Raw genomic sequence first — 26,805 nt, 5'->3', positions numbered from 1 at the left:
CGGCATCATCGTATTCCTGCAATGCCCTTCTTTTGAGCAGATTTCAAGTCCCGCTTGATCCTGCGCTTTTTGGCTGGGTCGTACTTCCTATACTGTTGCTTGCGCTCAAAGTCTATCACGTACAGCTGGCCGCAAATCAACATTTCGCACCGTGCCTCGCCCAGCTTGAACATGGCCTCAATATCCTCACTGGTGCGCTCCTCGTACTGCCACCAACCTGAGGGACAACCAACCAGCATGCTTTACCACCAGGACAGCCAACTTCTTCATGCGGCAAACAATCAGACAGGGAAAACTGCTACTTTACAAACAAAAAAAAGAGAGCAGCCTTACAGCAAGTCTGACACTGATTTAAAGCTGTAGTTGCTTGTATATCAAGAAAGAAGAAACGACAAATTTTCCATTTCTATTAGGTTAACATTATTTAAGCATTTTGCACTACTGCCACACAATATGAATGTAAGGAACCGTTGAATGTACCTAAACACATTTATTGAGTACGGCTCGTGCCCACGACAGGAAGGCTAGCACTCATGACACTATGGCTTGTGTTTGTGACTTTACGGCTTGCATCCATGTTGGTAAAGCTTGCATGCATATTATTATTGCTAACAACTGTGTCCTTTAAGGCTTAGGTCAGGGGCAGTAAAGTGCGATTCATGATGGGAAGCAAATACTGTAATAGAACAAATAGGACAGTATGGGAAACTCTGACCAATTAGCATTGGCAAAGCACGTGTCAATTTACTGTATTCTCTTAAGCTATTTTACACTCCACTACTGTAAACCAATTTTAACAGACTTAAAACATAGGTACACTCCACACCACCAGGTTCGCTGGCATCACTTGTCTTGTGTATTTCTTACCAGTTTACCATTTTGTCCCTATTACAATATTTGTAGAAAGGCAAAGGTTTGATATCTGAAATGTTATATACGTGAAAAAGGCTTTAGTTCATGACAAATATATTTGTAACTACGAGGCATGTTTTTTTTGTAAGTACCACTTTAAAATAAAAAAAAAAGCAAGTAGACCTTTCTTAACAATTTTATTTTTACATAAAAGCCTGCACCTTAATCTACTTTTCTACATAATGTCCCTCAATATTAAGGCATTTATCGTATTGTATGACCAGCTTTTGAATCCCATCCTCATAGAAGTGTGGCACCTGATTTAACAAGCACTGCAGCACAGCCGTTTTGAACAACAACATCATTGTTGTGACGCTGACCACCCAGATGCTTCTTCAGATACAGAAAAATGTGGGAGTCACTGGGCACTAGATTTGGACTGTATGGAGGGTGATTAAGTTGTTCCCAGTGAAATGATGCGATGAGATCTTGAGTTCTATTAGCCATGTGTGGCCAGGCATTGTCATGAAGAAAAATGATCCCTTCAGCATGCCACACCTTTTGTTTTGGATTGTACAGCATGGTATTTTAAGGTCTCACAATATATTGTAGAATTTGTGTCACTATGAGGCAAAAAATCCACAAGCACAGTACACATGATTTTCTGGGCTGAAATTGTTTGCTTAAATTTCACTTTCATGGTTGATATTGAATGCTGCATTCGATGGTTAGCTGCTTCGATTACAGTGTAACGTAAGCCAAACATGTTTCGTCATCTGTGACAATTTGGCTTAAAAAATAGACACCTTCCTCTCTGTACCACTCTAGGAAAGTCAACGCACTGGCTAAACATTTGGTTTAATGTACCTCTGTCAACATTTTTGGTACCCAGCATGAGCATTACTTTAGATAATTTAAGCATTCGGTCACAATTGCATAGAAAACACTTCCTGAGACGCGAGGAAACTCATCAGATAACGACGAAATCGTGCCTGTTCTTTCACTACTTTGTAAACTTTCTGCACCAAATATTCAGTCATGACAGAAATTTGCCTACTTTTTCTTTATAATGAATGTTATTGCAGCCATCTTTAAAAGCTACAACCTATTTCTGTACCATTCCATCGATCATAATGTTTTCTCCAAACATTTCACTGATCTGGTGTTTTCTCATATACTTCACTGATCTGATTCAGCCGTTTCATGCCTTTAGCACTAAGAAATTGAATCACAGCGCGTATTTCACAGTCGGCGGGATTCTCAAATGGCGTCTGTAGCTTGCCAACGAATGTAGGTAAACAGCCTGCATGCGCGGGATGGATGCCAACCGCAGCGGTGCAGTGGCTGAATTTCAAACGGTACTTACTAAAACAAACACCCCTCGTATAATAATATTATTTATGTAAATTGTTTTATAAAAGCTTGTAAGTATATGTCATTAAATATATACACGAGAATCAGGTAATTGTAAGAAATAAATGTTTACAATTCTGGCATTTCAGGGCAGTTACAGAAGAGCAGTTTGAGCATTTTAAGTTGATAGTGTGTGTAGCTTTTACCCATTGTTAGGGACAACATTTTATGGTGAATTGCAAAAAAAAGTAAAGTAACACTGAAATAGTGTCTATTCACAAAATACAACCAAAATGCAAACTAATACACTATGTAACGCTAAAAAGACTTCCAATTCGTGAAATGTTGGATGAAAATGAAAATCAACATGCAGTTTCCAGCTTATAGCACTAAATAAATGAAATAAAATTTTACAAAAATAAAACCAGTGAAATCTAAATATTCCACATTAAAATTGAAACTAGCTAAAAATAAAACCATAAAAACTTGTCCCCACTCGCAGCAGGATCACACGAAGGCTACGGCAAACAGGAATCTGAGAACTACCGTTACGGCCCTCGTAGAACCACTGGTGGCCGTCGTCGAAGCCTGGGGCCTCCTTGCCCCCCGCCGCCTGCTCCAGGAGCTGCGGCCGCTCCAGGTAGTCCGAGGGGATCTCCTGGCGGCACATGGCGCACTTCTTGCTCTGGTTGGCCACGCCCTTCACGCACAGGAAGCAGAACACGTGCCCGCATGGCAGCTGCGCGGGGTGCACGCACATCTGCAGGCAGATGGCGCACTCCAGCGCGGCCGGTACCGCAGCCTGCTCCTCGCCTGCACACCCACCGCGCCGTGCTGTATTGCACACCCTCCTTCACAGCACACTTCACATGTGGCACTAAACGTGCGGCTGCAACCATCCTAACAATTCATTCTTCTAAAACAGGTGAAGGAGTTGGCAGGAAGACAATACTAAGATTAAAAAAAGAATTTATTGGAAAAAATTTAAAAATAACTACTCTCTAATGCAAAGCCGTGCACAAACTGAGAGAGTAGTGCGGTTGTAGGTTGTTTACAATTTAATGCAGGGATGCCCACAAGGGGGGGGTAACGACGCAGACTGTGTCATTAAAATTTCAGGGGGGGGGGGGGGGGGTGGTTAAAAGACGAGAAAAATGTATATATTATTTACAGAATTATAGCTTCTAATGTGAAAATACGTTTCTGGTGCTTTGATAATTGAAAGGGATCTTGTAAATCAAATTGGCAACCCAGCACTTTCCTCAACAAAAGCAGTTTGGCATATGTCGGTTCAGGATGGAAATATTACCTGATATGACCAAAATTATTATTAGAAAATCAGTTTTAATTAATGCAAAATGTGATAAAATATAATACTAAAAAGTATAATATTATAAAATAATTGAGTAAATCGAGAAAAAGGCATAAAAAATTTCGGGGGGGGGGGGGGGCCCATCATTAGGTTAGGGGGGTGAGTCATAGTGTTTGGGGTGGGGGGGGGGGGGGGTGGGCACCTCTGTTTAATGGAAGAAGCAGCAGAAAGGGGGGATACAATAACCTTTTTATAAAGTTACTATCCACACAGCACATCCGTGAACTCGGTGCAACATTATTCGTGAACATGACTGACTTCTGATACAGTTGCCTCAACCTCTCGCTGTAGCTCCTCCTGAAACACCTCTGCGTCGCGATGAAATCACATATCCATTTTCCCGTGGCTTAGGAGCATGTAATTAATACTTGAGTGGATTATCGACTAATTGTCTTTGAATGAGATTCAAAATTTTATTTTAGATTAATGGAGAGCTGTGCATTGATAGCTTATCGCTACTGCAGTTTTTACAAAATTTACTTGTTAAAGCTATAAAACTCACAGATAAAACAAAATGAATAAACAATGGCTATCGTATTTGAATACTTCATTATTGTTTGTTGCATTATCAAAAAGGTTTGTTAGTACTAATTTCAAAATATTATTCTGCCATATCTAGTGTTGCAAATGAAAAAAAAATTTTTTTTTTGAAAAATACATGTTTTTTTTAGAAAAAAAAATTTTGGCCCTAGTTTTTTTTATGTTTTGGGTTTTTTTTCATTTTAAAAATAAGTTCCTTTTTACCTTTCTAATAGTCAACGAGACATTAGTTAAATATTTAAACATAAGTTTATGTGTGATATAAAGTTTAGACTAAGTAGGCACATGTTTTTTTATTTAAAAAAAATAACAATAAAAAATAAAAGTGTAATTCTCGAGAAACACACTAAGGCATTGTTTGGTATAGTTTCACTCTTTCACAGCACAGAAAACAAAGCAAATAGAATAAGAGTAAGTTCAAACACTATAATTAAATGTTATATCATGGCAAAAAAAAATCTATCCGCCAATAGTCTTCATAGCCAAAGGTCAGAAAACATACACAAAATAATTTTTCCAAAACTACAAATAAAAAAACCACAGTCCACAACACAAGACAATAAGACATAGTACACTCCGTCCCCGCAACACACATTTAAAAGTCCATCTCTTCTGACTCAGACGCATCCTCCCGAGTATCAGATTCACTGTCAACCGGAACCGACCAAACCGAATAATCATCCGATTCATCTTCATCCATGTTGGCTACATTCGGGACGGATAGCGCTTGAGGTCGAGGACTGGGGCTGGCTTCATGAGCTGCCAGTGCCACGCTTGTGTCTACATCTTCTTTCCGAAGTTTTAAGTTGTGTGCTATAAACACAATTCATTGGTGAGCCTATTTCTTTTTTTTGTGTGAATTCCACCATACGTACTGAAGCTCCTTTCACAGGAAGCTGAAGTTGCAGGAAGTTCCAAAAACCTTACTGCCAACTTTGAAACTTCTCTGCTGTTGCAAAATCCTTTCCACCAAGTTATTGGCGTTATTTTGGAAACTGATTCCCAAAAGAAAGTTTTGCTGAAAAATTTGAAGCGGGCGCTTAGCCCTGACTTTCGCGCATGCGTCGGATCGGCGACCTTCCCCTCTTCCCCACTCCTCCTTCCCCTCTAGCGCCTTAGTGATCTGAGCACCACCTGCGAGGTCTTAAAAGCGGCTGCGTGCGCTGGGTCTCGTTCATTATTTTAGTTGCTCTTAGAAAAGTTAGTATCAGTAGGATGCGGGGTGCGGAGCTCGGCAGTAGCTGGCCTGAGGGGTAATTCTTTGGTATATTCTCAGGATTGTCGTCGCACGAGGTGGCCGTGCCATTAGCCATGCCTTAAGGTGACGTATCGTTGTGTGCCTACTTTTCTAAATTCCGTTTCGGCCGCCACCTGTAGAAATTCACTTTGGAAAAGTCATGTTTCGTTTTCGTAAGGCAGTATTTTTGCCGTATCTTTTGGTTATAGTGGGATGCTCTTGATTTGCCCTTTTGATTGCTTGCTGTTTTGCCTGTTGCTACCATGAGCGGTTGTTAGTTGCGCAATATTTCCGTAATTATGCGTAGTTATGTCTGCCTTATATAGTATCCTATTTGCGTCTTGTTCTGGTTTCCGGGAATTTGAACGTTCTTTGATTGCGGGCTTGTTTCGTAGGGTCGTTTGATCTTGATCCGCACGCCTCATGCCTATTTGACTATTCCACGTTTATATTTATTGTACTTAATGTCTTATGAGCCTTTTGAGATTCTATATATGATCATTTATTGTCGTGGCCGCGACATCTAAACGTAATTCCTTACTGTGATATATATACGTATTGTAATAAGATTGTATACGTATGTAACTGGCGTATTTGTATCCTAGTCATTTAATATCATAGGCCTTCATTAGTCGTGTAAACCATATTGCTCATTCCTTGTGATAACGATGATGATGTTTGCGATGCGACAACATAATTTAATCACCTTATGTTAGCCCATCTGAGAGGCCTTGTAGAATGCGTGAGCTTTTGTGTGTTAATTAAAATAAAAAGGATTTCGCCGAGGGCGAGTGGAGAATTATATGGGTGTTTTGCTTATTGGGTTTCTTTTCCCCTGGCCAAGGGTCACTATACTCTACGGCTCTGATATATGAGTCGTAACCATCTGTTACAAGCATATCACTGGTTGTAGCGTGCGAGACACAGCTACAAATTCACTTTTTGCACGGTAATTTGCAAGGTCTATTAGCACTGCACTTTCATCAATCCCAGGCATTTTTTTGGCAGCCTCAAATATAACTTCTGTAGCTTCAGTCTGAAAAGAAAATGAAGTAATTGAACTATGCAGACTTTAGTTTTTTGCAACAATATAAATTTAAGTTAATTCATAGTTGAGAGAAGTATGAAGAGTTTAGTTAGAAAGATTAAAGTAGAGTAAATTGTGTATTATTGTTGTAGCACAAGTTTCAGCAGTATATTAATATTTTGGTTTTATTTATTATTATGTTGTGTAAGGTCTCAGGTGACGATTGATTGTAACATTTTAAAAATGGTTTTACGCCTTTTTAAAAAAAAAATAATTATGGTACTTTATGGGGGTATATTATTCTTTCGTAGCAAATTAATTGATGAGAATTAGAAAATTAGGTCATATTTTTATACTATTAAGTGCTCAAGTCATACCTGGCAAAGAACCAAATTTTTTGTGTGGGTAAAACAAATTTCTGGTTTTCAAAAAGTAAACTTATCAAATTGTTAAGCAATAGCTAAGTTAGCTCAAAAATAACAATGTAAATGTTAGGTACATGATTTTTTAAAAATTTTATGTATAAATCAAATAGAAATTCATCTGCTGATCTGGTGTTAAATCAACACCTGTTGCTAGTGGATCCAGGAGATTGGCTGCCCTATGAACTTCAAAAACACCAAAATCTTTTCATTTTACAAGTATTTTTTTGACTTCATCTTCTTCTGCTTTGGATAGTGGGCTCTGTGGAAGTGTTTCTTCAAAGTGCAGCTCCAATTTCCTAAAAACACTTGCAACTTGTAAAATTTTAGGTTTGTCACTCTCAACACTGGTTATGGCAGTTGCAATAGGTTTTAGTAATTGGAGAAACCCTTTCACTTTATCCCAGAATGTTTCATCCAGAGCAACCTTCTTTAGAATTGGATGTTTCTTCAAAATAACTTCTTGAGCCTCCTCTTCTACAGCAACTAATTTAATTGCTTGTTTATTCTGTTCTAAACTGTCCAAACAGTGCACTGTGGATCCCCATCTTGTTTGCATGGGAAGTTTTAAAGTTACAGGGTTATGATTATGACGCTGCTGACCTTGCTTTTCTTTGAATATTTCTGTAAGTCTATTAGAATGTTTTATTGCTTTTACAGCAGAAACAGCTTCAGCTAAAAATGTCTGTAGTGTTTTGAGATTTTTCAGGTCAGGGAACAGTAAATTTAGTGTGTGTGCAACACATCCATACGTGTAAAGATTAGTGGAAACATTTTCATTTTTTAAAATGTCCCATGCTGCTTTCATATTCGCATCATTATCTGTCACGATTCCAAACACTTTTTGCGCTCCAATTTCTTGAATTACATAACCTATTTCTTGCGCAATGTACTGTGCTGTGTGCAAGTCTTTTCCAGTTGGCAAAATCTTGTACAAAATGGGTGAAGGTGTAGTAACCACAAAGTTAACAACATGTTTATTTAGGATGTTGGTCCACCCATCACACATTAATGAAACTGTCTCTGCAGCAGCAATTTTTTGACTCACTCGTGAAGCTATTTTTTCATATTCTGCGTTCAGTAATGGTACAGATACCTCATGCCTTGTCGGTACTTTAAAGGATGGTCTTAAAAATGATAAGAATTCTATCCAAAATGGATTTTCTACTATTCTAAGTGACAAATTACTTGCATAAATAGCCCTTGCCAGTAATTCATTTGCTTTTTCCTGATCTGGTATACTAATTCTGTCAATTAAAGTTTTTAGTTGTGTTTGTCTTTCGGTTGAAGTGTTTACATTTTACAAACTTACTGGACTTTGTAACAAAGATGCAAGACTTTGTTGTGAAAGGCAGTAGGAATCTTGATGGTCTGTAACTTCTCCTGAAGACAATGTAATGTACTTGTCTCTCACCGAGTTGGGACATTTTTTTGCAAATATTAATATGTTTGGTCATACGGGAACCAGATTTTGAAAGTTCGTAAGAACAAAATGTGCATTTAACACTATCTAATTTACCACCGTTTGATGGAATACTGGTAAATAATTCACTCACAGCTGCTTTTTTCCTGCCAGAACCACGCCTAAATGGCATTTTGTCAAATTTACCTCTGAAAACTGTTTTCGTAAAATATAAAAAAACAGCACTGTCGAGTTTCACACGTAAACAATATTGGTCTCGGACGTCATCTCATAAGCCAGTGGGCCGCAATCTGCAATCGCAAGTCGTTAAAAGCAACAGTTGTTTGCAGAGCATAAAACAATTTTAATATATTACTTAGCTGTGTGACTCATACAATGTTGATATTAAAATATACTGCCAAAAAACCAAATTGAACAAATATTAATCAATGCAAGCTTAACGGAATATTTTTTTCCTGTGTTGGCCAATTACTGCATTACGTTTTAGACATCGACGATGATGAGTCTTTTGTGTAACCAAGTAAGGTTATGTTAAGCACAGTAAGTATGCATATTACATTTATTTACTGTTAAATACGAAAATAAATATGTGGATGACTCATAAATTACGGTAACTTTATTTTTGTTACTAATGAGCCTGTGAATTGCAAATTATCAGGTCATGCATGACTGTAGCCAAGAAGTGAAGTTAAGTGCTGTTAAACCTGTAAGATGGGTAGTTGGCAAATTAAAAAAATATATATATATATTATTACATTATAATAAACTATGGTATGTTCAACAAACATTAGTTTTTACGGTTATTTCTTACTTTAACTGTAGCTCATACTTTACAGTTAATCTTTATTGTGTCTATGGAAAAAAAAACTTTTTTTTGTGAAATAAAACAGATTTTTTTTTTAGAAAAAAAAACCATGCTTTGATAAACCATTGTTTTACAACACTAGCCATATCAAATTTGTTTCACACAAGTTAGGCTATTGTCGTTTCAGTATTGGATGTTTTCAGCCAGATTATGAATAATATTTCTCATGTAATTACATACGTGGATTATGAGCATATGAATTGGATAATGTCTTCAGTTTGTGTACTAAATGTCTTTCTTACCTTCACTTGCTTTCTCCCTCCATAACTCTCATCCCTTTTTTCCCCTTCCGGCACTGCAGTACCTGCCGCCACGTGTGCACTTTATTTTATTCTCATTTAAAAACCACTGCACTTCCACATTTTTAAATAAAAAAATAAACTATCTTAAGAATTTCTAAAAAAATATTGATGACATTAAAAGTCAAACTAATTACATGAGAGAAAAGAGTCACATGTCAAAGATTTACCTGCATTCATTGCTCCTAGATTTATTCCGGCTGAAACAATGAAACTTATCAGTGAAATGAAATTTTAAATAATGTTTAGAACAACATTTTTAAAGTCAGAAATAAAAACTTATATTTTACCTTAAAAATGATTCAATATCCTGAAAAAGAAATAAATTTGGCCACAAGCCCATTTATACTTGGATGAAAACTAACAATCTTTGAGAACAAATAAACACAGTTTGTGTATCACAAAAATGTCTATTTTAAAAGAGAATTAAGATTTTTGCATGATTGTTATCTCACTGCCTTTAAAGCATTGCATTTTTTTTTCCCCAATAATTAACATTTTCAAAACTGCTGTTAAAACCTTTATTAACTCCTAATCTCTTTAAATCTTTTGTCAGAAATGTTGTATGAAGATGTTATTGTCTGATTCCTAGAAATTGTATCACAAAACTGACTGCTTATCCTTAAACTATGTCTGAGTTACAATGTGTTCCTAGCTGAACTGAATGGTGCATGGCTGTGTCCTAGGCTCGCATTAGGGCCCAGGTTTACACCCGAATCAGCCAGCTGTGGACTGTTTCTCTACCTCACCCTCAGACTAACACTGGAGTGGCTTCTTGCCAAAGGTCATAACCAACTCTTTCACCAATTATTCCTTTCCAATATTCAGTTGTGTTATATCGCAAATAATGTTTTAAAATGTCGTACACTTCTCCAACTAATGTGATTGTAGCCTACTTTAGTATATAACTAACACATCTTGCAGATACGTACATTGAATCGTTCATTCAACTGAGCTGGTTGGCATTATAACATTGACACAGAAACAAAAACTCCTGTTTGGTTAGTAATGCTAACAGCATAGGAGAAAATTCAACACATTTCTGATATTTCTTACAAAATTACAAGCGGTTCAAAAACATGGTCTTAACACACATAAATTATGAGTCTTACACGAGGGTGAAGGCAAACCTCACAACCACAGCAGGTTTCATTTTGGTGATACTCTGCAAATAAAAGTTTGCATGAAATTGAATGATGAGTAATACCATGTTACAGTGATAAAAAAACTTGGTTTTTGGAAAATGCTATTTCAGAGTCCATGATTGTGGACTGTGTATTCTCTATTCATATAGTGATAAATAACACAATCATATTCATAACAATCATTTTAAAACCCAACCACAAGGACTAATCCAAAGGTACCAGTAGCCTTATGATCAAAATGATTTACAGATTATTCAATAATTTTCTTTCATCCATTCATGGGGTTATACACGATACCACACTTGAACAAGGACTAAAGTGGGCGGCTAATGGACATTCATGTGAGAGACTCCCGAGGTAACAAGTGGCGTACAACATGGCTCAAGCCCTTGTAAAGTCCAGGCAAGGGCTATCCCGAAGGGTGCTTTGCAGCTGCACTCACGCAAATTCCTTGCACAGTAGCCCTTTTATTTCACATGTGTATATGTGTTTGTGAAAAAGTGATGCATTACTTAATATGTCCTCAAAGCAGTCACTATACGTTATACAAGTTTGTAATGAAAGAATTAGTGAACAGCCCTGAAAGAAGTTGTCTGTAGGCGATGGTTGCTGGTGTGGAACAGAGGATTAAACACTGTCCACCAAGTCTGCTTCTGCAGTGGGCATGCACCATCACCTGAAAATTGCTTTTCTTGGTAGCAGTCAAGGGATTGATGGCTAGAAGATCAAAACATTGAGTTTGCCTATGGAGGGTAGACTCTATATTCACCCTTGTACCATTTACTACCAAACTGACTTTAAAAATTAACCTAGTAAAACTTGAAAATACACTCAAAAAGCAGAGCATGTTAAGTTCACTTAAATCTGCACAGAGATGTTTTTCCAAATTCAAGTCATCCTAAACAATTTTGAATTTGGTTTTTGAAAAGCTTGACTTTGGCGCAAATAAAAAACTGTTACCTAAGAATTGTAAATGTTGACATATTGTAACAAGTTCAAGTGGTAAGGTATATCAATTACCTCACTAATAAAAATTATAATGTATTCATTTTTAGGATTCCTCTCCACAGAAATAAGATTTTGCCCCAGCATTTATGCAGACATTTTGATATCCCTACTCACTATTTTGGCAACAAAGACATCATACATTACAGCCTGTCTGGTTGCAATCTATGTTTGATTCTATACGCTCATCAGGCAAGCGTGGTGAACTAACAAAGAGTAACCGGTATCTGGTACTCCCTCCACAGCTTAACATTCAAAAGAAAAACTTAAAATTCTCAGAAGTCTGAGTTACACATTATGACTATTTCCATACAAAAATGGAACATTAGTAAATCAGGCAGTGGCAAAATTGAAATTATTAAAATACTCAAAATTGTAAGTAAAGAAAAGCTGTCATCATCCTAACCTAGTTTCGCTGTGTGAGTGCTGAAAATACTTGGATTCACTTTTTGTTAGTTGTTACATTTCAAACTTAACTGTAAATATACAGTTTTTACTATAGTTTAATAGTAAATTAAAGTCTCCATTATGTACAATACACAATAAAATTTAAGTTTAATATTTATTAGAGTTATAAAAAACTTTAATTAATTAGCCATGTACAGCAGAACCTTAATTAACCGGGGTAATGGAGGGGGAAGGTCAGCACGAATAAGCGAAAATCCCGGATAATTGAATTCAAATGTATTTAGGTTATACAATACAGAAAAATTTTGTAAGGGCAATTCTAGCCCCCTGATTTTTGTCTGCTCATTTATACTTTAAATGCATAGTTTTTAGTTTTACTCCTTTATGGTCTCTTCCCTATGAATTACAATGCGCGGGATTCGTCTCCCACCCTTTCACAAACATTTTTTTTCATTGATAACCCAGTTAACCGAATGCCTTGTTAATCAGGTCACAGATAATCCAGGATCTAATGTAGACAATTAACTCCTACAACTGCTGATTCTCTGGCAACTTTATAGTTTGGTAAATTGTTTATATTTTGACGTCGTCCCAGGTTCTCCCGTGACTCGCACAGGTCATTATGCCACCTCGGTGCCTCACTGGTCGGCGTTTGTGATCGGTGGTAAGTGCCTCGAACGGGTGCAGGTTGATTGTCATGGAGAGCGGAGATCGAATAGAGCCCTAACGGGACCTGCCAGGACGCGCCAGTTGGCCTTCACTCCTCGGCGCGAGCAGTCGTGTGCGACTCGCGGAGTTTGGCGATCGGCGTTTGTGTGCAAACCGGACAGTCGTGCGCATGCAGACAACGTTTCGAGTTAAGTCGTGTGTGTGGTCCAACTACTCCTGCCTGCCACGTGGCGACGTCACGACCACCGAGAGAGAGGAGTCTCGTGCTGTGAACTGGCCCACAGCAACCACCACTATTAAAGGTTAGTTGGCGCCCTCAGACACCACCCAGCCACGCATCAACATCGGCAGGACGACAATTTATACACCACTTCCTTTGTATATGTATTAACAATGTAAGTGTATTGTTGTTAATAATAATTTTCATTAGTGTAACATTATACATTACTAGAGGATGTTATGTTTTTGTGAGTTGGTCTGTTATTTTGCCTTTGATTTAGTCTGTTTTGTATTGTTAGTCAGTGGCATAGAGGAGAAACTATAATTATCGAGGGGGAAAAAACTTTGTTTTTGAGGCAGTATTGGGTCCACCTGCTAGATAATAGCTTTCATAATATATATTTAACATAGCTACATGAATGTGTGAAGTAATGCAGCTATTATCAGACCAACTCCTACTTTATATAAACATGCTTTTTATAACAAAATGGCAAAGTGTTTTATGCACTGTTTAAATCTATTTTACTTAGAAATTAGACGACATGTACATAAACCCAACACTTAAAACTGAACCTTCACCCACATTTTTTTACTTGTAGTTACGGCTCACCCAACATATAGCGACACACGTCTCACAAAACATGGTTTCCATTTACACTGTAAGAGTTATACTTTCATATTTTCCTCCTTGTTCTATGGTAGGTGGATCCTGCCCTTTGAGTGGTGCCTGCCTAGTGGGTGGTGCCTGCCTGCATGCAATGCCCACCTATGTAGAGTCTGGATGATTTTTGTTTGTTCATCAGTTTTATGTTTTGTCTTAATTGTATCTGTATTTGTGTTGTGCCTATCTCAAAAGTTAACCAGCCTTAACTATTGATAGACATGTTACAAGAAACATGAAAGAAATAAATAAAATGCTCTGCTAAGTACACGGGCCCTTCAATTTATGAAACAAAAAAAACTCTGAACCCTACTTGTCATTTTTATAAAGTTGGCTCACAATTAAATTACCAGCTTCTTGAGCTCTACAAAAAATCCTACTTACTCTCAACACATAAAAATCAATTTACATCCACACACTGAACATGTGAAACAGCGACATCAAACATAAATATCCATTTATTAAGTGATTGGTGTCTAGTTTGTATAAAAAAAAAATATTAGCCATCATTAATTCAAACAATGTACTAACAGTAAGTGCCAAAATACCACAAAAATAGCAAAAACCAACACAGCACAACATGCAAAATCCAAGTTAGGTACACTAAAAATTTAAATAACTCTGATAAAAAAGGGCTTTCCTACTTTTCAAGCCAGCTACAAGACAACTGGGTGAAATAAGCGATGCTACATCACGCTCAAGGCAAGAGTCATGGGTCGATGCAACACCCCCGGCATGACTTCAGTTTACGAGGACCATGTTGACACCCATAATGTTCAGACCCACTTTACTCTTCGAGGTCCCGTTGTCTAAGACTCTCCGCAAAACTCTTACCAATACCTTTATTTGAAAACCCCACTTCTGCATTTGCCAGGAATGTGCATTAAATCTTAAGGAAAAAAAAAAAAAAACATTTTTAAATAATCCGAACTTTTTTTATTCCATGGATGAATATAAACATATATTAGTATTCTCCTTTTTACAAGTGGAAGTTGTAGAGAATTTCTGATTTAAAGCGGTTAAAAGTAAAGGTGTGTGTAAGTGACAAAATATTAGATACTATGATATGTTGGATGTTAATATAGGGATATCCAAAGGGATATATATGTACCTGCTGCCTTGTATCAAGTTTTCGTAAACAACTTATCAAAACGGTTACTCTCTTCGGAGGCTTTGAGGCTTCTTTTCTCAAAACTATTCTATATATTTGACAGTATGTGCCTTGACTTATCTGAGAAGTTGAATAGTATTTTTTTTTGTTGCATGTTACGTATAGGCATGTACTTTTTGTTTTGTTATATTTTTATATTATATTTCACAACATGTTGATCCAGGTCCAGAACTAGGTACTGTGTTGCCCATTCACCAGTAACACTACAGAAGGCAACACAGAACCATTGCAGTATCATCTTGCCTAGTTTACCCAATCACACTATTTCTCATCTCCCTATAGTGGTAGCTAGGGATAAAAATCATTCTCCGGGCCTACCAAGCCATCATATACATTATATTAATTTATATGTGTCTCTAACACTTGTTCCAAATGCTAGGTGCTTACTAAAACTTGACCACATTAATAAAATCACATTTACACAGTTATCTACAGTGTTGTTAAAAGTACTCGGAAAAAGTAATTGGGCTCAATTACAATTACTGTGGTGATAATGTAACTGATTACAAGTAAAAATTACTTTACATAGAAGTAATCAGTAAAATTACAATTACATTTACAATTACTTTCCGCTACCATTTTAAAACTGACCTACGATTCAATTTTTTTTCACTTTGTTACATTAATAAACATACATACATATGTGTTTTGTTAAAAAAAAAATGATTTCATTTAATGATTAAATTGATTATCTTTAGGCCTAATTGAATAAATATTTGAGGACAAACTTGCTTGAATAACATCAAAATACTTCATACAAGTAGCTACCTGTAATAAAAGTAACTCTTTAAATTTTAGAATTGACCTTACAAAACAATTGCATTTTAAAGTTCTCATCAGATAGATTCCCTCTCTTGATGGCAAAAACATATTTACCAATACTAAAAAGACGCTCAACGGGAGCACTTGACGGCAGCGATGTGTTAAATTTTAAAAATGCATATTTTACGATAGGGTAATGTTGGAGACACTGCAAGTCACTTTGGCTCTTCATTTTTGATCATAGATGTTGTGCATACGATCGTAGCACTACAAGCGTAAAATTATAAACTTTACTAATACAAAAGTATATGATCTTCTTGTTCTTTATTGTGTTGATTATACGTTCCAAAAATAAAAGTAACAGCAAGTAAATATAAAGTATCGATTACCTTAATGTATCGATTACAATTAATGTTATGTATTCCGATTACAAGTACAAAATTACATTTTTTAAATGTAATTTGTTACAAGTATAAATTACTTGAAAAGTAATCGTTACAAGTAATCTGATCACTTGTAATTCGTTACTTAACAACACTGGTTATCTATAACATAATACTTAAATAGTATCAATACAAAATCACAAAAAATATACAATAATAAAATTCTTTCAAAAATTAAAGGTTATGCTTATGATACAACCTTCATACCAAGACAGAATTCTTAAAGATGAAAAAATTACACACACTGTAATAACCTAACACAACTTAAATCAAATAAGAAAGATTCCATTTTCTGCTTATAAAAGTACCTACATACGAAAATGCATTTGAAGTAAATTCTTTTTATTTCTCATTACCAAATAAAAAATTTATAACAAAACTTGTGGCTAGATTATGATGTGAAAACGTTTATTTGCTTGTTACAGTGATAGTCAGTAGAACTTTCTTGTATGACAAAATACAGTCAGGTTTTAATCGCTAATAAGTATGAGACTATTTAATAATGTGACACCAATGGTTGAGGCCACAAAGGGTAGATCATGTCTGTACGTGTTTGTCACACAGTATTTGTTTTGTTTGTGACACCAATGTACCAGTGTACACGCATGCGTGATTATTATGAATTAGCTTTGTATAAAGTTATAAATTGGTGAAGCATGGAAATGTGTTCAGCTAGGACATTGATTTGGGTGAAGAGCTTGTGGAGATCTGCTAGGATCCAAAGTGAGACAATTAAAATATTTGCCGAAATATAAGAGAAAATCAGTATTAAATTGATAAATACAAAATAATTACAGATTTTGTCTCATATGAATCCTCATAAACATGCTCTGAATCATAGAAAACACAAGTCAGAGGAAAGTTCACATAAAAAGAAATCCAAAAAGACTCACAATTCCAGTCTCGAGCGAATGCGAGAGCTATGGCAGTGTTGAAAAGGAAATGAAAAAACTGCGCAAAGCGATTACATAGCTGGCCCATCGGGCATACAGCGACAGTCCAAACGTCTACGGATCATGTACAGGTGTCGTTGGAAGTCAATACAGAAAACAGTGATAATGTTAATCCCGACAGTGATAAAAAGGTGCTGAATGACTTCATGCTCGCGCAGTTCGGTATGATGCCCATGGCGATTCCTGCCCCTACAACACTCGGCAACACCAACATCGATATGACTTTCAATAGACACTTGAATTTGATGCAATGTGAGGTGTACGTGTGTTACTTTAGTTACCACAGACCCTTGCTTAGTGTGATTTTCTATTCTGTAACCATTATATTAAAGAGTATGGTAATTAAATTAAATATTAATACAAAACACTTGGATTTTATCCTCACATTTTTCATTATGGTGGTGCGGACCCAAAATGTGCCTTAATCTGTTTTTTTGTATTAATACTGATATTACTCTGGTGGTTGTAAAAATTGTCAACATAGTAAAATTTGGTCGTAGCTGAGATAAGTTGTTTGCTTTTAAGCTAGTACAAAATAATTAAATGTGCCTTGAATTAGTAATGTACATAGGCTTCTCTCTCAAACTCAGAAATAACATGAAAGGTGAAGAGAAAGTGAACAATAATTCTCATTCAAGCTAACATGCAAGAAATTTAGTAGATAATAATCAAGGTATAATTTTATGTGCTGATTATTTTCGGTGCGTCTTTTAAGTCTGTTATAAAATTTATTTAATTACCACATGTATGTACTAAAATAAATCTAGAACTAATGAACAAGTGGAAAATTATATTTTCTTGTGCTGCTAAAAATAATATTTCTGCTCGTTCACACTAGATTTGTATAACAAAGAGAGAGAAAAATAAAACTATCTCTATATCACACTGGCCATTATACTTGGCGGTTGTACGCACGATAAAAGTTTGCAAGAAGACAAGTTATAAAAAAAAAGAGTTCACATTCTTCCACAAGAAAGAGCTCTGTACACAAGGTTTCAGTGTAAACTGGGGTGACTTTGATAGGTTTTTTCTTTTCCCTGCATAATTTATATGAAATAATTTTTTTAAGAGTAACTAACTAATTTTAATTAAATATTGCAGTAGTTTAAATTTTAAAAATAATACAATTTTTCTCAAAAAAAATTAATTATAGGTTATCAACTTCACCCCAGCTGTTGGGGTCACTTTGATACCACTTTCAAAAATGCACAGAATTAATGAAATGACAGTATACGTGTCAATCTCACCGCATAGTTAATTCTGTCAAGCATTTTTCATACTAAAAGAGGTCCAGTGTTTTAGTTCTTGGGGTGACTTTGATACCTTGGAAGAACTAGTTCTAGACACAAATGGTTTTTACAAAAAAATTGTATTGCAAATGTTATATACATGTACTTTCAGGTACATAGTTTCAGTTCCAATGAATTAACGCTAACAACCCCATTGTCATTTTTTATGGCTTAATAACAGACAAAAACAAGACCCTTGTTGCCTTAGTGTTCAAATAACCTAATTGCAGTAGAACCCTGTTATAATGTTTTTCAAGGGAGCACAAGGAAAAAAACATTATAAGCAGGAAAACATTATGAGCAGGAAATCTCAATTTAGCACTTAACAATGTTCGAGCTTTGTACCAATGGACTCACCAAGCTATGTAAACAACTTTAATGTTAAAACCAAAATAGTATACTTGATACATGAATTTTCTGAAACAAGCCAACAATTTTTCAACTTCGTCTTGTTCCCTGGTTAAATTTTGTTTGTCTTTAAACATACACTGCCACATTTTTTGTAAAATTGTCTCACAATTCATGATGACAACATTAAGAGTGAGAACGTCTACTCCTTCGCCACCTGAAAATGTTTAATTTTGGGATTCCTATGTATGAATGAAAAAAAAAATTATTTGTAAGCAATAGAAAACACTTAAGTTATGCCCTCGCTCAATGGTTGGCAACTTAAATATCGTAGGACTATGTACGTGCATCTGAATACCCACTGGAATGGCAAGGAAGAGAAGAGTTGACTAAGGGTGCCAACTGACACGTAACTATGAACATTGTGTACCTTCAGTATATTGCATAAAATTGTATTTTAACAAACTTCATGTATTGTATGGCAGTGATTGTAAACATAAACATACATAAAGGAAACTTTTTATCGTAAGTAATTTGGTTTTAAAACATTTTTTCCCCATTTATTGAATGTTAGAAAGCAAACATTATAAGCAGGAAATTACACTATTTATGAACGTTATATGCAGGAAATAAATACATTGTCCTTATGGGGGAAATGTTGGGACTTTAAAAATATGACATTATAAGCAGGAAAACATTATATGCAGGAACATTATAACAGGGTTCTACTGTGCATACAAACATTACATTGGACTAATGATAGTATATGTAGTGGCATTTAAATAAGTAAAAAATTAGGTACACCTAAACAGACATTTTACATTTCAGCTAAACACTAAACAAAAATCATGGCATGACTAACAACAAAACAAAATGGGAAAGTGTCAATATTTCCACTGTATGATAAGTTTAGTTTTCATTAACATCTACTTTGCTCTAAAAAACATACTTGACTCTATCTCCAATTTGATCAATTTCAGGGTCTGGTAAAACTGCCAATATATCATTGAAATGAACAACAAATGTATCATTTTCTAAAGATTTAAATCTGATTTTGTCTTTATCAATTGATTTTAGACCCATTACACTGTAATAATTTTCCGTGCATTCTTGTATTACTGCAACATATAGAAAAGTAACACTTTTTCTTTTCCCAGATATTACTTTCACTAGCACAAACTTCCCAACTGTTAATGCTTCAAGGGTGGGTGTCGAATAACACAGACTTTCTTCTGGCTCATCAACATCACTGGCATCTGTACTGCACATATCTACCACCATGTCTTCGTTGTAACTCTCACTGGTAATTTCACTAGGACCGGATATACTTTTTCCTGGCCAACATTAACTTTCTTTCTTCTGCGGCATATACCTTTGTCTGCGTGTGCATACCTGTGTTCTCTTAGAAATTCTGTTAGTGAATCATTTATTATAACATTAACTTCTGCAGGATCTTCACTGTTTTCTGGGAGTCTGTTTAGAACTTTGTCTGCACTGACTGGTACTATACCAGTAGCTTCAAATCCAGAGATGAGATTTCTTCGCACTGCACCTCCTCCATTTTGGAAGTCCTTCACCGTGTCCATTTTCTCAAAAGTTGATGTTAAAAGAGAAGGGAAAACTGGTCTTGATCTCAGCTTGCTGCCTTGGGTTTCTAATTTTCCAACTTGTTAAGTTAAGATCTCCATGCAGTCTTCATGGGTCGGAAAAATGAGACATCCAGGGGTTGACAAATATGTGTTGAGTTTGGCGGAAGACACACAAATGCCACATTCTCTTCAGCACATGTTGACAGAACTTCATCAGTAAAGTGAGAAGCCAAATTGTCCCCGATCAATACTTTTCGGCCTTCGAGTCTTCTAGCATGTGGGAGAAAGACTGAATGAAACCAGTCACTAAAGCACTGAGCTTCCATCCAGCCATGATTTGTTCTGTTGTAATGGGTTCCTTTACTGCAACAAGGTTCACAGCAGCAAGGACTGTCTTTTGGTCCCCCTTGAATCCATGTATCTCACAGATGCTCACTGCGATACACAACATATGGTGGCAGAAGTGTTCCATATGCTGAACCACAAATCATTATGGTAGTTGATAATTTGCTATGGTTCATGATTTTTTCAGGATACTTAACACCTCTGCGGTAAAGTAATAATTTCTTGCCAGGATCATCTGTCAAATTACTTTCATCATAATTGAATATGTGTGTAGAAGGTACATTTTCAACAGTGTTTGTCAAATTTTCAAAGTAATCTTTCACAGCTTCTCTAGAAAGATTTGCTCTTGCCTGAGTAATGTTTGGTGAAATCCTTTGTGAAAGTTGGTTCCTGTGACGTTTCACGAAACCTCGTATCCAATCAAGACCTGGTACATTGTTCTTAAATTTGGTTGTGGTGATTCCTTTTTTATGAAAATAGCTTTTAGTGAACATCTGGACATCCATTGTTGATAAGGGAAAACCCCAGTCCCCATATTTCTGCACAGCCCCCACAATACACATTTCTTCCACTTCTGAAAGTATAGTTTGTCCTCCCGGCTTGTGAATATGTTTACCATGGAACCTGTTGTACAGTGTGCCATATGGTATCTTATACTGTTGGGCTGCTTTCTTGATAGACAAGTGTCCATTTGCTATGTTTTGTACAGCTTCTTCTACATTTTCATCACTGTGACTGCACCTATAAAATATTTATTATGTATAGGTACTATATCAAAGTCACCCCACAAATGCTATCAAAGCCACTCCATTGTAGTCAATTACTTATGCCATCAATAAAATTATTTTAAAATAAATGGCTATTATAGCATCTAGCTAAGAAATCTCTAAATATTTATAACCAACTGATAAATATATTTAAAATTTAAATCAGTTACCAAGGAACATAGAAGTTAGAAGGTCAAATCATTCATTACATAATGCCTCATAAATTAGGTACTTTTAATTAGCTACCAGACACACACTTTGTTCAATAGCAACAGCCTTATTGCAAATCTTACAGAATCAGAAGTACCAACACCACCTATCAAAATTTCTCAGTTGCTTTAGAAAATTCACTATACATGTTACAAACTTTTTGCATACAATTATCAGTCACCCCAATTGACTTATTTATGACGCCATCCTCGAAAACCCTTAATTTATATATTATGTGGAGAACATGTGGGTATTATAATGTGAACTCAGAACCAAGATGCAGCTGAACCAATTTATTGGTGAATGATAACTTCCCGCTGAATTCACTTTAAAACACATGGCACTGCGTTATAAAGAACCTCAGAAAGTTCACCAGTGTTCACAGATTGCTTTACATACCAAACTGATCAAAGATAAGTTTCAAAATAATTAATACACATTGTCCGCATAGTTGAACAACCATTCTTTGATACACCTCGGTACTTTCCACTACTACTAAGGGGCCATCAATATGTTAAACATGGTTCTATGCCTGTGAAACAAAAAAAAATTAAGAACTTGATGAAAAAATTTGAAGATCAAAAATCATTGCAACAAATATAAACTAATTTAACCACATGCTGTAGTCGAAGTAGAACATGATATTACCATACCAGGTTGCAGTCGTTCTAAAGATAAAATACTAGATTACAAAAAGTCAAAATAGTTCTCCACTTAATAAGCAATAGACACAGTCCCATCCAAGAAACGTTGAGTGTTACAATATCAATAACAGCAGTGAACATAGAAAATATCTGAATTTCTGTTTCCTCTAGCATTCATTAAGTTTACTTCTGACTTTCACATAACTAGTGTTAATTGTCTTTCTGATCACATTACACTATACTACACCCAATGTTTCTGCAAGATTATTCTTTTTTGTGAAAGACTTTAAAGATACAGCAATATCCATCTCCAAAAGTGCTTCTATCATTTCAAAAACTTTGGCAACAGTAACAATTTTCCCTTAGCTGCAAAGTTAAAAATAGTTAAGAAATTTTTAAGGACTGTATGAAGCCAATACAAAGACATCTGAAGTTATTACACATTGGGGTTTTGAATTAGTATGTTTAAAAGGCATTTCCACGCGGCATGTTGGTGATACTGCACAACCACTAGCATATGCCGATACCATGGCTGTGGACTCGCAGTAAGTTACAACCAAGCAACTCCGACCCGGCCGACAGTTACTTAGAAATCAAAATTATTATTTCATGTTTCCTGTTTAGTGTAATTAAATTTACAAGAGTTAGCAAAATTACCACATTAAAGTAATTATATGTTTTTATTTAATCATTTTATTACTTAAGTTTTACTAGCTGATAGTAAAGAAGAAGGTAGCTTTAGGTTCAGCATCTGTCTTAACTCCACATACTTGGCTCATACCTCAGGTAGCAACCGTGTGCTTGCACAACAAATTTTAATGAAACAGGAGAAAATGTTCCTTGCATCGACAAGTTTATGAAGCAGCTTACATCTGCAGGCTTTCTAAACTTTCTTTTAAACTGACAAAAACATTTTTGGTAATAAATTATGATGAATCCAAAGAAAATAAATTAAAATTACTGTAAATTTGTTAACATTCTAAAGCGTAAAACATTTTCTATTCTAATTTCGGCATATCTTAGTTCCAAAATAAAATGAACTATTAACACAAACATGATATTCAGAATAAGGCATTCAAAATAGCCTACTCTTGACCAAGCAATTTTTAGGATAAAATATAAACATCACATACAAAGAATACATCCATCATAAACTCAACACAGACTAAAGTAGATAAAGTGCAAGTACTAAATAAACCAATTCATTGACAAATTTTCAGACTGAAAAGTAAATTTTCTTGCATGATAAATAAACTGAATAAAATTTACCTAAATCATTTCCAAAAAGGAAAGTAGTGACAACAATGAATGAGCACGGAGTCAACTAACAGAATACAGAAGCTGTCTGTCAGGATAAGTAAGTACGACCATCCAGCTTCAAAAGAGAGAGAGAAACAGTCTTCAGGAATAAATACTGCCATCAGTTCAGTGAACTGGAAAAGAAAAAGCACAGCCATTGGCTTAGAGACTGCTACGGTAGGGAACCAAAGAAAAGAGTCACAAACAAGGGTCAGATACAGCTATTTTGCTCTCTGCTGCAGATACATGCTGTTCACAAAGTCCAGAAGCTGTCGACCCTGAAGCCTGTCCTTATCTTCCTCCTGGGCATCCACCGAATGGACATGAACCCCCGCCCCCCACCACCACACCCGCCTGTGCTTCACGCTTGTCTCAAAGCTGGCACACGCATCATCTGGCCGTTGCCGGTCGAACAACGAGGTTTTTGTGATTGGGTTGTTGTAGTACTTGAAGCCTGTTGACTTGCTGAGGAAGCGCAACCAAGGTGGGCGCGTCGCATTCAAGAACAGCACACCTCCGGGCACATAGCAGCGATGGCCATCGTCCACCAGGAACACCCTCCGGGAAATTTGCCCGCACCCCTTCAGAATGCGAGCATCGAGGCGAGCAAACATCTGCTCCGCCGCCTCCAGGTCAAACAGCTCCTTGGTTCGCACATGGGTGGCCGGAGTCCGCAGAGGCTTGTTGAGAGCACGACAGAATTTTTGGCAGAGGGCATGCCTCTCGGTGAGATGATGCTGGCCGATGTGGCGGCCCCCTAGCACGAGCGCATCAATGATGTGCAGGCACATTACCTTGCGCTGAGACCGGCCCTCCCCAAGAAGTTCTGCAACCATCTCTGCGTATAGCAGCGTGTCGGGGCTGAGCTCTATAGACTCCTCCACCTTACGCCAGCGAGGCCCATCCAGTCGGAACACCTTGCCGCGTCCCATCCCTAGGTACAGGGTGCGGTGGCGACCCTCGTCACGCGTACCCAGCACCATGCAGTGCCAATCGAACCCTGATCCCAGCACTGCAAGCAGGTTACCTGGAGTCAACTCCTCCTCTCCACTCCCCAACACACTCTCGCTTGTCTTGGTAGACCCCAGAAGCTCCGTAAACTTGGTTTCCGGGCTAATCCGTGGCGGGATGGTGCGGGCTTTGTCCGGCACGTCCCAGTACTGCAGACACTTCTGTTTCATGTCCGTCTGCAGGGGTTCCATCAGGTTTGGATCTCTGCAGAACGATGATATCTTCACCAGGTTCACAATCTGACGCTCCCCAAGGACGTTGTTGGAGGTAACCATGTAGTCAAAGAACTTGCCTTCCTCCGTGAGCAGTGACAAGGGCACAATCTCCACCACATCTTTATCTTTCTGCTGCTGGCACTCGTGTAGCTTTCCATGAATGTACCTAAGATATTCCCTGACCGGTTCAAGTTGAAAGTCATGCCGCCTCCACTGGCAGATTACGTAGCGCTCCGAATTGGCCGGCCTACTGGTGTTGGGCTTGTGGATGCTAATTCTTTGGAATGCTTTGCTAATGAGATAAACCAGACCTACACTAAAGGGCGTGAATAGATCAAACAATTTGCAAACAAAGTGGCCCTTCTCACGCACTATGCAAAGAGCTACTATAAACTGACATAAGTACAGCTCCTTCGAAAGGATCTCCTGAATGTTCTCCTGGCCCTCTACGGAAAATCCTCCATCGGCCATCATGAAGTGGACACCTCGTCCGTCCGTTTGAGACATAACGTGTTTCGTAAATGCGTCTATGTTATCTGGTTTAAAAATGTCCCCATCACCCTCTGCACCACCAACACCATAGTGAGGCTCAAATGTTTCACAATTGCCCGCATAAAAATCTGACAGTTTGAAATCATTTTCTCCTTTAAGCGTGAACCCAAAGCCCTTGGCCTCCCAGCCACACCTCCATAAAACATACTCCGAGAAGCCTCCCGGGCCCGCACACACATCCGCAAAATACAATAGTTCCCCCGGTTCCACCAGGCTTTGCCCATACTCATCCACCGGCTTGGTGAACATGTTATCAAACACTCTGTCCATGTTGGCCATCTTCATAGCAGCCCTGTTCAGGAACATTCCACCGCGTATTGTCTCAAAAGGATTGGACCTTGATCGTGCTTTTCTAAGCTCGTAGCCATCCAAATTATCAAACACATTCTTCTCACTTAACACATTTTTCAAGACACCTGGGTCACAAAAATTTGTTTCATCATCAATAGTAAGTTTCTTACGCCCTATCACAGGCCACTTGCACATGTCTTCATACGTAACATCTTCATAAGGATCGTGAGTGAACCAAGCAACTTCCTCTTCATGAGATATATGTTCCATTTCCGAGTTCCAAACCAAGTTGGCAGGTTCGAGCCCAGGCAGATGCAGCCCGAGACCCCGTCGCCCTCTCTGAAGCGACAATTCAATGGGGGCCACCCGACCTTGCTCGTGCTTACCAAGACCATGTCCTGACTTGTAACCCATCTTTGCCATCATCTTCTGAGCCTTATTTTCTCCGAAATTCGGTTCCATGTCATTGGCATACCGCACAAACTTCTTTGCCACGGTGCCATAAGCCTCAGCATCATCATGGCTGGAGCTGTCACTGTGAGCTCGCTTTCTAGAAGGAGGTGGCTCTGACGGAACATCGTCGTCGTCATCTGAACTGCCGTCAACGCTGGAGTCGCTCAGGTTCGCAGACCGCAATCCTAGACGAGATATTTTGGTGGTAGTCTAATTTTATTACTTTCATCATTTTAAACTTATGCTAATACTTGTAAACTGTTTGAACACTAACACTAACTTAACTTTCTAACAAAACATTCAAACCGTTTCCAAATTTATACAGGTACATTACAATAAACCCAAATCACGAATTAAAACATATTTATAAAACATGTCACATTAAATAAAAAATACAAACATCAATTAAGTTAAAAAGCGTTAAGTACAATAAAATAATTACCTTCAACGGTGAATACTCGACTTGAATGCAATGATTCGTCGTTTGCCTCTGACTTTACTTTCCTTTTATCACCCTCGCTACTTTTGGACTCTGCCATTTTCGATTCGTTAAGATATTATTATACAGTTAACGGATAAAATAGCTGCTGATACACTGATCAGAACATACATAAATTCTATTTTACGTTATTAATACCCATATAGGTAAACAAACGTTCATATTACAACTTTTATTTAATGTTTTACTTTTACTTTTTTAAATTAAAAAACAGCACTTTTTTTTCTAATTGCCAAATTTTGATGGCCAGTGTGAACTATATACAGCCAAGAACATAAAAAACAGTAATGAGTCATGAGCTAGAGGAATGAATGAAATACGAAATATAGTTTTAACTGTATTCTTGAATAATGGTTAGCGGAGTTATGTATCGGCTTGACATCACAAACTGTCAGAATTACTTAATTTCCTCCTCTACTGTCGGAATTGCAATCCCGCTAGAGTTGTGAGAGTTATTTGTTATTCAA

The 26,805-nt window shown here is 37.1% G+C and overlaps 1 protein-coding gene across 3 annotated transcripts in view; it reads right to left on the bottom strand.

Moving 5' to 3' along the window:
* Positions 1-26,582, bottom strand: part of LOC134538140 (E3 ubiquitin-protein ligase rnf146-like) — a 32,148-nt gene extending 5,566 nt beyond the window's left edge. The window contains exons 1-3 of one of the 3 annotated variants that reach the window (XM_063379200.1): positions 26,282-26,544; positions 2,752-3,018; positions 161-217 (exon numbers count right to left, since the gene is read on the bottom strand). In XM_063379200.1, the coding sequence (XP_063235270.1) occupies positions 161-217; positions 2,752-3,018; positions 26,282-26,378 (421 nt within the window). In that variant the 5' untranslated portion in view covers positions 26,379-26,544. Of the gene's footprint in view, positions 1-160; positions 218-2,751; positions 3,019-13,937; positions 26,025-26,281 lie in introns of those variants that run through there. The other 2 variants (XM_063379192.1, XM_063379184.1) reach the window with 2 other exon arrangements.
* Positions 26,583-26,805: the final 223 nt, after the last annotated feature.

This window comes from Bacillus rossius, chromosome 1, assembly GCF_032445375.1.
Source record: "Bacillus rossius redtenbacheri isolate Brsri chromosome 1, Brsri_v3, whole genome shotgun sequence".
Classification (NCBI taxonomy): Eukaryota; Metazoa; Arthropoda; class Insecta; order Phasmatodea; family Bacillidae; genus Bacillus; species Bacillus rossius.
The sequence above is the reverse complement of the archived record's forward strand: the minus strand, read 5'-3'. Positions and strand labels throughout refer to the sequence as shown.